Source organism: Parus major, chromosome 1A (assembly GCF_001522545.3).
Source record: "Parus major isolate Abel chromosome 1A, Parus_major1.1, whole genome shotgun sequence".
NCBI lineage: Eukaryota > Metazoa > Chordata > Aves > Passeriformes > Paridae > Parus > Parus major.
In genome coordinates, this window is record NC_031773.1 from 31949773 (window position 1) to 31962215 (window position 12443).

The 12443-nt window shown below is 37.4% G+C and overlaps 1 protein-coding gene across 11 annotated transcripts in view; it reads left to right on the forward strand.

The window, feature by feature from the left end:
• The window catches only part of MSRB3 (methionine sulfoxide reductase B3), a 79451-nt gene that overhangs the window by 35246 nt on the left and 31762 nt on the right, over positions 1–12443 (forward strand). For all 11 annotated transcript variants that reach the window (XM_033514835.1, XM_033514836.1, XM_019006665.2 and 8 more), the window contains one exon: positions 9509–9537. In XM_033514835.1, the coding sequence (XP_033370726.1) occupies positions 9509–9537 (29 nt within the window). The remainder of the gene's footprint in view (positions 1–9508; positions 9538–12443) is intronic.

Here is a 12443-nt window from a genome sequence, read left to right on the forward strand (position 1 = left end):
CTTAGGTTATGTGTAATCTTGTATATATTTCATACATAATTGTACAAAGTCATTCCATAGAATTACAGAATGGTGGAGTCATTCAACCTTTTAAGGAATATAAGAGAAGCAATGTAAATAATGCTGTAGTAAAATTTGTCTTATAGTAAAGATAAAAATTAGGATAAATAAGATAGGAAGATAACATTCAGGTAAAAGAGGAAATATGACAAGAAAAAAAATTAGTAATTTAATTTTTTTTTGTATATGCAGCTATGCCAAATAATTTTAACAGTCTTTCACTGTGTCAACAGATACTGAGTTTTGACTGTTGTACTTACTTACAGGTAGCCTTAAGAGACGGTAGCAATGTTGAATTTTACACACAGCATTTTAGCTGATGATGGAGAAGAAAGTAGATGCTTTTTTTTTAGAATTCAAGCAGTTAAGAAAACAAAACCAAGGAAAATGGCATTACTTACTGAATTTATGTTTATCCCAATTAGCACACATGGAGAGCTGGTTTAAAAATACCCTTTAGAAGTACTGTGGGAAATATGGCCCTAAATTTGATGCTAGAAGCAGTGCTGATTGAATTTCCTTGATCACTGCATTGCTCTGCACAGATTCTGTTGTTTATGTGCTTTTTCTTATTTCTGGTGGCTTGTGTTCATTCTGATGAAGAATTTAATCTTTATTTTTTTTTCCCCATCAGTTCACCTAGCTCAGTCTCTCTAACTTGAAGAGGTACCTTTACAAGAGCATGCATCAGAATGGTCAGGATACTGCTAATAGTATAGAACATTGTGCCAGTAATAGGTTAAAGGAAAATATAATTGATGTAGCTCTGGAATCACCAGAAGTGGTAGTGATAGTTGTCCTCAAGAGACTGTCTGTAAAATGAGAGAAGCACTTCATCTCTGTAATGTTTGATTCCTCTGTTAGAAGGATTACCTGCAGAAGCTGGTAATAATGTGAGTCTTTTGGGTTGAAAATCTGACAGTTACAGACCCAGCCAAGACAATAGTCTCATGTGATGTGTTACCATGGTCCTTGGCTTGGGGGTGCACAGTGGGGATCCAAAGTCTCCATAACCTGTTTTTTTACTCTGCCATTTAGACATTCCACTGCTTACTATAGCTAAATCTTTTGTGGGGAGATCCTGGCTCTGTTGAAGCAAATTCATATTTAGCCAATGAATACAATGGAGTCAGGATTGCACCTCCTACATTTAAGACTGGCTTCCTTTTTATCATCTGATGGAGAATCTAATTCAGCCAGTTGTTCTGAAGTGGCTGGCAGCAGTGGGAAAAAATGCAGAAGCCAGTAGGAGTCCATCTTCTTTTGTTTATTGACCTCAAAATATCCGCATATGATGTCTTCCTCAACCAGGGAAGATAGATTTCTGAATCTTGGCTACTGATTCATCCCAGACAGCTAAAAAAAGTGAGAAGGAAACATAGATTAGAGACTGTAAAATGTATGCTTTCTACTACATTTTCCCCACAGAGTGTAAATCATGGAACTATTTCCTTAGGAGTAAGATGGGAGTACGATACAAAGAAAGTCTATTGCCCCATTTAAAATGCAAGTAATTTTTGTGGTGGCATGGGATTTTTTGGTGGGTTTTTTTTTGCAATTTCCAAATAGTCATCTGAAACTTGCATTTACATTTGTTTCTCATTGATGTCCATTAATTTTTTTGTCCTTATGTTGTAGTAATCTGTAAATATATATATTTGGACTATGGACCTGTCAGTTTAACTAGGAAAGAGACTGGAGCTTCAGCAGTAATATTAACAAACTTCAACTTTTAACATTTCTGATTTACGTTGTTTCATTACCATGTGACACACGAGGTCAGGGAACACATGAATTTTATGCTCCAGATGAAAGACCTGTTTTTTTGGTAAGTCTTTAAAATAGAACTGTGTCTCTATAACATGGAAGATAAAAGAAACAATTAGGAATGTCACATCTCTTCATCTACCTACTTGTCCTAGTGTTATGAGAAGCCTCAAACTTTATGGAGGACACGCTTTAACTTTTTCCACAATCAAAGGTGCCTCACATATAAAATGCATAATCATGCTATTGAATCTTATTATTCCATCTCTGAACTTTCACGCCAGGCAGTCTCCTACATCCCAGTACAGCTGCCTAAAAAAAGCAATAAATGAAAGAGCCAATAAACTAACCTCAAGAAGCTCCTTTTCTGCAAGCCAGTCCTTATGCAGTTTTGTGTTACACTTACTTCAATCTAGCTGTAGGTTAATGCTAAAAGAAGGAAACCTGCTACCCCCACCTTTCTCTAGGGTGTTTTTTCACAGCTAACTCTTCACTGGACCTCACCTGGTGTGGCTGGAACATGTCTCAATGCAGAACTTGGATCTGACAGAAAACTAATAAGCCAAAGAAAAAGTCCTTATACTTATCAACTGTACCCACTTGTGTTAATTTTTTATCAGCCGTGTTTATCATGGCTAGACGGTCTCCACAGCAAAGTTGTGTTTTTCTGTATCAGTTCACAAAGAACCACCTATGCCACCCAAATCCTCAGTGTTTTCTAAGGGCCAACTGTTATTTGCAAGGTTGTGCCTACTCTAATTTTTCAAGGCATTTTCTTATAAATTATGCAAAAATACCATTCTGTGCACGGCCATGGAAACAGAAGGTTAAAATGGACCTAAGTGAAATCCACAACTCGTGCTACTGCCATAGGAGAGAATCCGTTCCATATTTAATAAACCATGGTCGTGTCCTTTACCATATGCAGGACTGTGACAAAGATGTGGTATAGTTGGGAACTGGGAAGCCTGGGAGAATTACTTCCTTTTAAAATAAAATATTGTTTTGTCAGTTTCCAGTTTTTAGGGCCAAAGACTAAATTAACAAGTCTTCATAAAACACCCACTGCTGCCTTTATTGCTTCCTGGAAGGAATTCTTGGTAATGGTGTTGGCTCTTCTGAACACGTACTAGCAGACATAGCAACAGGCTTATCCATGTTGTGTTTTCATTTGATTTTTGTTGAGCTGTGTCAGGCCTTCTCAACATCTCTCAGACATCCAATCAAGAGAAAATGAAAGAGTGGCTGGGCAATGTTTATTGTACTGTTAACATAGTACCACTCTTGCTTCACAAGATAAGGAAGGATTTCAGTCATCAGGCTAGATATCTACAAGGAATTTCCTTGCACCAGTGCTACATGCTTAATGAATGGTCTTTAAGTTTTCTTACTCATTTTTATATTCTTTGAGGAAGGCATATGAAAAATCAGCACTGGTTATCTGTTCAGGAGAGCCCATATAACATCAATTACCTGGTTTCTCTAGTAAGATCCAAGAGAACTACTTGAGCAACTTCATCTGTCTTCACTGTCTCTTAGTTTCCTTAAAAGACTGTCAAACCCAGCAGCTTCTACTTAATAACATTTGTTTGAAGTAAGTTGGTTCACCCCAGTGTAGGAATCAACAAATTGTGTAGGTTGGAAAAGACTATTAAAATCATTTGGTCCAACTGTTAACCCAGCACTGCAAAGCCCACCAGTAAACCATGTCTCCAGGTGCCACATCTACAGATCTTTTAAATACCTTCTGGCATGGTGACCCAAACACTTTCTTGGGCAGTCTGTTCCAGTGCTTGACAATGCTTTCCTTGTCAAGGAGAAATTTTACTAATGTCCAATCTAAACCTCCTCTGGTACAACTTGAATCCATTTCCTCTCATTCTGTTGCTTGTTGCTTAAGAGAAGAGCTCAACACTCACCTGGCTACATCCTTCTTTCAGGTAGTTGTAGAGAGTGATAGGGTCTTCCCTGAGCATCCTTTTTGTGCTCCAGATCCTTCACCACCATCCTTATCCTTCTCTGGACACACTTCAGCACTTCCATGTCCTTCTTGTGAGAGGCCCAAAACTGAACAGGAGATGCAGCCTCACCAGTCCTGAGTACAGGAAATGATCCTTGTATAGATTCTGATTCTACCATCTTTGTATAGATTGTAGTATGAATTTCATTACTGTTTTCAGTGTAAAAGTACAATGTATTCTTTGTAAACTTTTAAGTCAGATATATTTTTCCCTTGTTTGAAATTTATACTGCTTTGTATTGACCGTTCATCAGTCACACTCCTTGGAAGAAGTAATTTTCAGTTGGTTTTAACCTACTTTATGTTTTACTATGTGTACGTTATGTACCTCAAGTAAAAATCAGGTAGAGTGGATTGCTATGGACTATGACTGCAGAAGGTACATATTTCTGTATTTATCTGCTTATAGTTCTCACATTAAAGTCATTCTGTCTCTCTAGGCAGAACTTACGGAGACTACTCTTCACCATCACTGGAGATATTTAAAAGACATGTAGATGTGGCACTTAGAAACACAGTTTAGTGATGGACTTGGCAGTGCTTGATTAATGGTTGGACTCAATGATCGTAAAGGTATTGCCCAACCTAAATAATTCTCTGATGTTAAAATGCTCATTTTAAATTTGGCTTTTTGTCAATATGCAGAATAGAAATTATCTCATCATCTGTCAATAGTGATTTTTTTTTTCTTTAACCAGGCTTATTAAGGAACTAGTATAGCATAATGCTGACTCCATGTCAATCTTTTAATAATAATAATAAAACTGTATCACTTAATCTATTTGCCAATTTCAGCCAAGTTTTTCAGGGAAGTAGTTATTAAACCTCAAAGATATTAAGTCCTTAAGGCAATAAGAAAATCAAGAGAGAGAACATTATCAAGCTGTCTTTGAGGGAACACCTGAACAAGAGTTCAACTATATTACCAGATTATAGCAGATAATATTATTGTAAGTAATATATATATTATTGTATTATAACAGAGAATCAATATGAGGGTTGAAGAGAGACAGACATTAGGGATGTCCAGCTCTGCAAAATGTCTGAGAAGTTTTGCTGCCCGAGACACCACAGGATCTGTCCCCTGGCCACAATGCAGCATCAAGCCAGCTTTGCTCTTTCTGCTTGGTTCTTAAAGCTTGGGGACTTCTCAAATACCCTGATGGTGCTGGTCTTATAAATTCCTAAGTAGTTACATCAGGTCTTAATTTTTACATTGGAATACTGCTGCATTTTTCTTTCTGGAAGCTTGACTTTTCAGAACCTCAGGAGTATTACCATTATGACTGCTTTCCAGGTAATGGTTTGCATTTTCAGAAGGGCTATGTCTATACTTAAAAATAAAAGTCTCTTCTTTGACCCTAAAGGCAAATGAGAAGACATGGCTTTGTGTTTTTAGCATCAATTCCTTTACTCTGAAACAGAGTGGCCTGGTTCATTCTGCTTTTGGGGAATGGTCTCTGGCCTGAGCCTCCCCTGTGATTTACCTAGGTCCTCTCTAGGGTTCTCATCAGTGTGATAAGGACCAATGCCGTGTCCAGGGTTACATTCACAACTGAGAATTACTGTGCTGGACTTCTTTAGCTTGCTAGCAATGCTGTAGCAGGAACACTAATACTGCAGCTAGATATTTTCTGTACCACTGGGAGGCAAACACAAAAGAGAGAGGATTAATTGTATTCTGCTCAGTCACCTGGACCAGAACATGGTTTGGCTTGAATTGCATCAGGAGCCTGCTAGACCATCATCTCTTCAGCAAACTACCCATGCCAATATGGAAAAAAATTCTTTGAAAAGGAAGATATACCAAAGATGCATCATCTTTATGAGTGTAATAGATCTTTATCAACATCCTTTTCAGAGAAGTAGTATACTGAATGTCTGCCCCTACCAGTGTTCAGTTTAGCACTGTTGAAGCACAGTCTTGCGAAGGAACAGCCTGGTATAAACTGCTAATGTAAAGGTCTGATAAAGCCAAGAAGAATAAATTACTTCTTCCATGTTAAAATACGAGGATCAGAACTGCAGAGTAATTTCTGAGAGAGTTGTGGGGCTTCCAAAGGCTGTTCCCCATGTTCCCTCAACAAAACCTGCACAAACCTGTTAAATACTTCATCATGAAAGGTAAAAGGAAAGGCAGTTGCAACACAACAGCAGAGGTTCTGCAGTAAGTTCTCTTTCCTCTCTCTTTCGACAAAGGCCTGCTTCCCTGGCAAGCAGCAGATCTATGTTAACTTAGCTGTAGTGTGTCTGTTGACACTGTGATATGTGGCACTGAACAACTGCAGTTTAGTCATACTTAGGAAGGCAGTATTTAAAATTCAGACTACATGACGATTATCACTACTCCATTTCTCTCTCTTTCTTAGTACTTGGCAGTCTGAAGAGCTGGTATATGATGTCTTTTAAAAGAAACATGTTGAAACCCTGCACCTCTTTGCAATACAGAAAAAATGACCATCATATATTCTATTGTTTGTGTTTGACTTAATTATTCCTGGGATCTCTACAAGTATTGCCACAGCTTGTGCTTAGCTAAATCTTTCCAGTAGCTCACTATTTCCTTGTATATGGTGTGTTGCCAGCTGAGCCTACTTGACAATTGTATTGTCATGTGTTGTGTGTATTTGAGCCGTATCAAAGTTGGAAATGAAAAGCACTTTATAAATACCCTCTTGTTCCCTTTAAGCATATAGACTCCTTTCTGAAGATACTTATGAATGATTACCTGGCTTTCAAAATACTCCTATATAAGAGACAGAAGTAGAGAAAATATTCAGAAAGCTATGATCTGTTAATTTGAGGGTGGGAGAGTGGCATGTGGTGTTCCACTCTTGTGATAAATGATAAAAGACAATTTGTACAGTCAGGAACTGGCTCTGTAAGATGCATCTTGTCTGGTAGGATGCTTAGTATCAGAGTATGTACTATGATAACAATGTACTGAGGAGTTTTTTCCTTCCAGTTAACGTAGTTTTAAAATTATAAAGGAGTCAAAGTGAGTATTTTTGTGTGTAGCAGAACATCCCTTCGGAATGTACTTTCAGTATTTAATTTTATCCTATATAATGACCATATTTTAGTTGAGCATTTTTAACAACCAAGTGCAATTAGTTTCTGACACATTTGCCTAAAATTCTCTTGAGTAGCAAATATAAATCCTGGAAGAAGAAGAAAATGCTGCTTCCATTAAAATTGCTCTAAGCTTTGTCATTCCTTCAAGTAGCCAAGGTGACTCTGTTCTAGCAGAGTGCTTCTCTCACATATGCCACTTGTTGCTTATTTACAGTGCCAAAGATGATTCATTATTTTCCTCCACTTTTTCTGTGCCTTACTGAGATCTCTAACAGTTTCTGTAATACCGTGTCCTAAATTTTACATCATTTTCCCAAGGGGAAAGGGTGACCATAACATAGGTGACCCGCCTGCTCTTGATGGCTCCTAGTACCACCTCCCATGTTGTGTTTTCTTTCATAGCTATTGTACTGTTGCCAGACAAAGTTTGATTGATTTATCACTCCCATATCAGTTTTCTGATGTGTTGTCCAGTAATTTATGACTGTTTGGAGCTTTGGTACTCATTACAGTGCCCAGTGACCCTTGTAACCCTCCTCCCCGTGTGTGCTCTGCCACCTTGGCCCCTGGACCAGTTTGCTGAAGTCACAAGTTGCAGTGCATGTGTCTGTAACAAGCCGTCCAGGCTGAGAAGCAAGAGTTCTTTTTGACCAACTGATAGGGAGTATCCAGAATTGAGGCAACAAGGAGTTGATCGTGCAGATAAACAGATGCTGAGAGTAAGATTTGTATATTGTGTCTATGTGAGGTGTTGCTGATACAGTGATGAGAAAGAGAGAAAATAGCTTAGGCAGGTATACAGCAGCTTGAGGGGAATATTGTAAATAAAACAGTGACTAAGTGGCTTTAATTGTAACTCAGTGGAATTTCCCCCAGGGTACCACGTTTCACAGGGTGGGGACTTCATCCTGCTGGTGCAAATATCAATTGAGTTATACTACTAAATTAAGCATGGGCTGGTGTCCTGGGCAGATAAGTCACTAGTGCTGATACTTGTGAAGGCATGTCAGCAACATGCTTTCTTTGTTCAGTGCTTTTGGTGGTACTTTAAAAATATTAATTATGAAGATGTGTCTTTGCCCTTCTACCTTTTCATCTCCTGAGAGTTATATTTAAGACAAAATATTGTGAGCACTGGAGGAAGGTGCAGAATGAGCAGGATGGGAGAAGAGAGTTGTTTCCTTTCTGATTGCTTTAATAATGTGAACCTGTTAATTTTTTTAATTATGATTGATTTTATCTTTATTTGATGTAGCATAGATATTTGGTAAACAATTACAATGTGGGTTATATAAAAATGCAGAGTGCATGTAAAAGACTTCTACATGCAAGGGCATGTACAAGCTTATAAAAGTTGAAAATAAATCTACAATTAGTTATTGAGCTTCAGTAATTTGTTTCTGAAAAAAGAAGGACTGTAACTTCCTAAAATACATCCTTTCCTTGATGTGATGTAAAAGGATCCAACATTCTATTTCCTCCTTAGAATTTCTGGGGAAATGCATTTTGCTGCCAACGTAACATGCTTTAACAGGTCTCCTGCTGGTCAGACCTTGTGTCCTGCTGTGACAGCCATGACCATGTGTACAACTGATTGTTAGTGGGCGATATAAATCTGATTGGAACATGCCTGTTAATTGGTTTGAGAGCTCAATATAGACAATGCTGTCTTGTAGCAGATTGTGTAGATAGCCCTAGTCATAGGGTTAATTCTGCTTGACAGCATATCAGCAGCATCTTGAGTAATTACCCAACTTAAGTTTTCCCACAGTTGAATTGAGACCTTCAAAGGCTTCTACATTTACAAGTATTATTAACCGATATCTGAAACATGATGTTCCCACAAGGGCTAATTTTTTCTTCCTTTTATTAAATATACAGGTTATAGGGTTCATTTGCTAAGTGCTAAGCCCTTAGAAGAAAACACTACTTGTTAGTGCCGAAAAATCGGCAGTGCACGACCAAAGCTAATGGTGCATAATCCACACATCATTGTCTTTTTGCAAAGACTTTAAAACAAGTTAAAATTTAGGTCTGGCTCCCTTCCTCTCTCCCACCCTCCACTTTCCTCTTTTAAGAAAATCAAACCACTTACTCCTGTGCAGAGTGAGTAAACTGAAGACACACACAAACAAAAACCTCCTAGGATGTTGCACAATTAAGTACAGATCATTGGATACAATACATATGACATCAATGAAACGGTATCTGCTTCAAAAATAGATTGGAAACATTCATAAATGAATTAAATCCTCTTAGTGACTTTTCAAAAATGAAAATGTCATACAAATAAGTGTATGCTTGATTCACAGTATATAATTTAATCCTGGTTTAAATTTATATTTTATTTTCTTAATTTGTCATTTGTCTTTTAAAATATCTTCTTTATAACTCTACAGCATAGAAAACAGTAAAATATTAAAGATAATGGTTATTTTTTGGGTTCAAATGTCTTTGAATGCATTAAATGTATGAGTTAGACAGTCTGGTTAAAGATGGTATTTGCAGGAGGGTTTGGTCTGACAAATGGCTTTTATGGCATAAAGCAGTTCTTGTAACTTACGATCTTTTTATTTTCTTTTTCAGGTCAGAAACAAAGTTTGACTCCAATTCAGGTATGTTTACATTTACAGTGTTTTACTGAATATACACTATTCAGGTTAATCTCAAAAGAGTAGTTTATCAGTTCAAGTTCAGTTTAGTTTTAAACAAACTGGGGTAGGTCAGCCTTAAAAAGGATCTTCATTTCTCACCCTCTGAAAACAACATTGTTACTGTGAAACATTTGCTTTCATTCCTTTCATTAGTTCCGGTCTCTTTACATTTTCCCAAAAGATGATTGGGAAGATGTATCTTGAAACAGGCTTAATTGACCCAGGAAAATGATAATACAAATAAATGATAATGCAGACTAAAACAAAGGGAGGATTGAAGTTTGAAAATGATCACTGTAGATCACAATAGAGGAGAATGTTTTTCTTCCTGGTGGACAAAAACATTTCATGGGAATTTGAAGTCAGTGCAGCCTATCTGTCAGGAAACAGATGATTTGTCATCAAATTTTCATGTCAGATGCAGGTGCACAATGCATCCCAGACCAGTCTGTAAAGCTCAGCTGAGGAGGATTACCAAAAGGCAGTCTCTCACAAGATGTCTTTTTAAAGAATTGTAATGTGTTGGAGGGATTGGGAAGGAAGTGAAGGTCAGACTAATAGGTTAATGTGTATCTAACAAGACAAAAAAAACAGGACAGCAAACAGGGGAGCAGTAGGAGGAAAAAACAGATATTCTAACACCAGACTGTTACTTATTCAGTTAACTATTCCTAAGTGTTCATTAAATAATAATAAATTATTTTTATATATGTGTCCTGAAGCTAGGCAAAATGTACATTGCCTGAAAAGGTAATTCAAAATACATTTTTTGCTAAGATGAAAAAGATTGTTTAAAACAGGAAACCTGATATTATTATGGCAATTTTGGTTTTAGGCCAATGTTATCTTCTATATAGTTTGCTTAATGCAGTGATTATAATTGCTTATAATGTTAAGAATTTTACAATATATATTAATCAGGTGTTTATGGAATAGCACCTTTCCTTTTATCCCAGTTACAGCATGATTTGGGTTTGAAATATGAGGCATTACGCTGCTTTTTCTTTCCGCATTAGATTTTATCTTTGGAACTATATGGGAGTGAAATCTACAGCAGGAAGCATTTAAACAGCCAGTGCCTATTTCTTGTATAGTTGTGTCATCTTGCTTCTATTATGATTTTAGTCTGTGAGTTTGAAGTTACTTGCTTTAAATATTTCTTGGATTAAACTCTATGCTAAGATTGATTTTTTTGATCTTGACAAAACAGAGGGATTGCATGGGGGATAGCTTGACACATTTTCTGCCATTACCTCCTTTATTTTAGTGCAGTCACCAAAACTCGAGTGTGGAGTAGAATGATGCATCTGCTTTTCTGTTGAAGGGAAAATTCTTTCTGCAGAGCTTCAGTTTGCTTGGTGGCTTAAGCTACAAGTAGTTTTCTGACTTTCTTTTGAAGCAGTTCTCCTGCTAGGTATGCCATTCTGCCTGCCACTCCCTTGGCAGCAAAAGAAGGGGCACGGTTTTTCCTAAGGTAGCGGATAAAAATTTGTCACTGTTGCAACTGTGGGCCTGCTCAGTACATGTCACCAGGCCTTTCTGCCCTGGTGTCCTGGTCCCATTTTAATCTTTGCCCCAAATGCTGTACTTGGAACCGAGAATTACTAAGGTTTAATGCCTTGGTCTCATCCATGCTGTGTCTTTCAGAACGGGTTTCGACTAACAACCAATGGTTAAAACCAAGCAACACCAAGGCTGAAAACCCCCTTATCATTGTGAGAGGTACAGCTGCCTCCTCCTTAAAAGGAGAGCACTCATTTCTTCCATCAAGAAGCTGTTCATGACAATCAGATGGCACAGAGACTCTTAAGTTTCTCTTTTGTTCCCAATATGTAAGAGCAGAGAAGTGAAGATACTGGCAACATCAACTCAACATCTACCACCCAAATAAAAGATCACTGGTATTGTTTCCCTACCAAAGAATTTGCTATAACTTTCCCAAATCAGACAATAATCCCAGACCTCCTGCTGAGTGAATGCATCCTGTTCACTCAATGTGCATTGGCAATGGCATCCTTGTAAAAAATACCCTTCTTTATGTGTGTGGGTGCAGTGCCCTATGTAGCACCATGTTCTGCATTACACAGACCTTTGAAAAGTGTCAATGCAGTGTTGGTTTAAAAAGGGCTGCTGGCATCTGAGTCTGTATTTATGCAACCTCAAGTTTCTTGGAGACTCCTAAAGGTATTTTCACATACCTCATTTCATTTTGAATTCCCTAGACTGTCATTCCTAAGTAAAGTAATGATTCCACAAACTGGAACAAACATGCTTTGTTCTCATTTATCTTATGTTACTCAAAACAGTTCAAGTGTTGCACGTGAGAATGAGGTAATTTTATTATAGAATACATGGTTTTTTTTCCCAGGGAGCTGTTCCATAACTATTGCTTGCTCTAAATTAACCCCAGTGTTAATTCCAGTTAACTTGCAAGTCTAGATGTGTCCTTAATAAACATTTATCAATGCTTATTATACTTGTCTTTCCTAGAAATATTTGTGAAGCATTGAAGAATTAAAAGAAGTCTTTCTGAAGCAAGTACAAAGTCAGAAATACAGCTTTTAAAGTACCCAGTAGGCTCACTGCAAATGTAACCCTGGAAATGTTGTTCAACATTGAAATATTAGACAAACATTGTCAAGAGAAGATTAATTGGAACTTGAGCATTAACTTAAAAGAAGGCTGCAAAATTCCTACAGTGATGATCAGGATTTATCATACAAATAACTATAACATCTGTAGGGGACACACATTTTTCATATCATGACTAACAGTTCCATCTGAGAAACTTCTTTTTCTCTGCCGACTCTTTATAAGTCTATAGCTGGCAGAATTTCTGTCTCAGAGACCATGGGGTTAGCTTCACG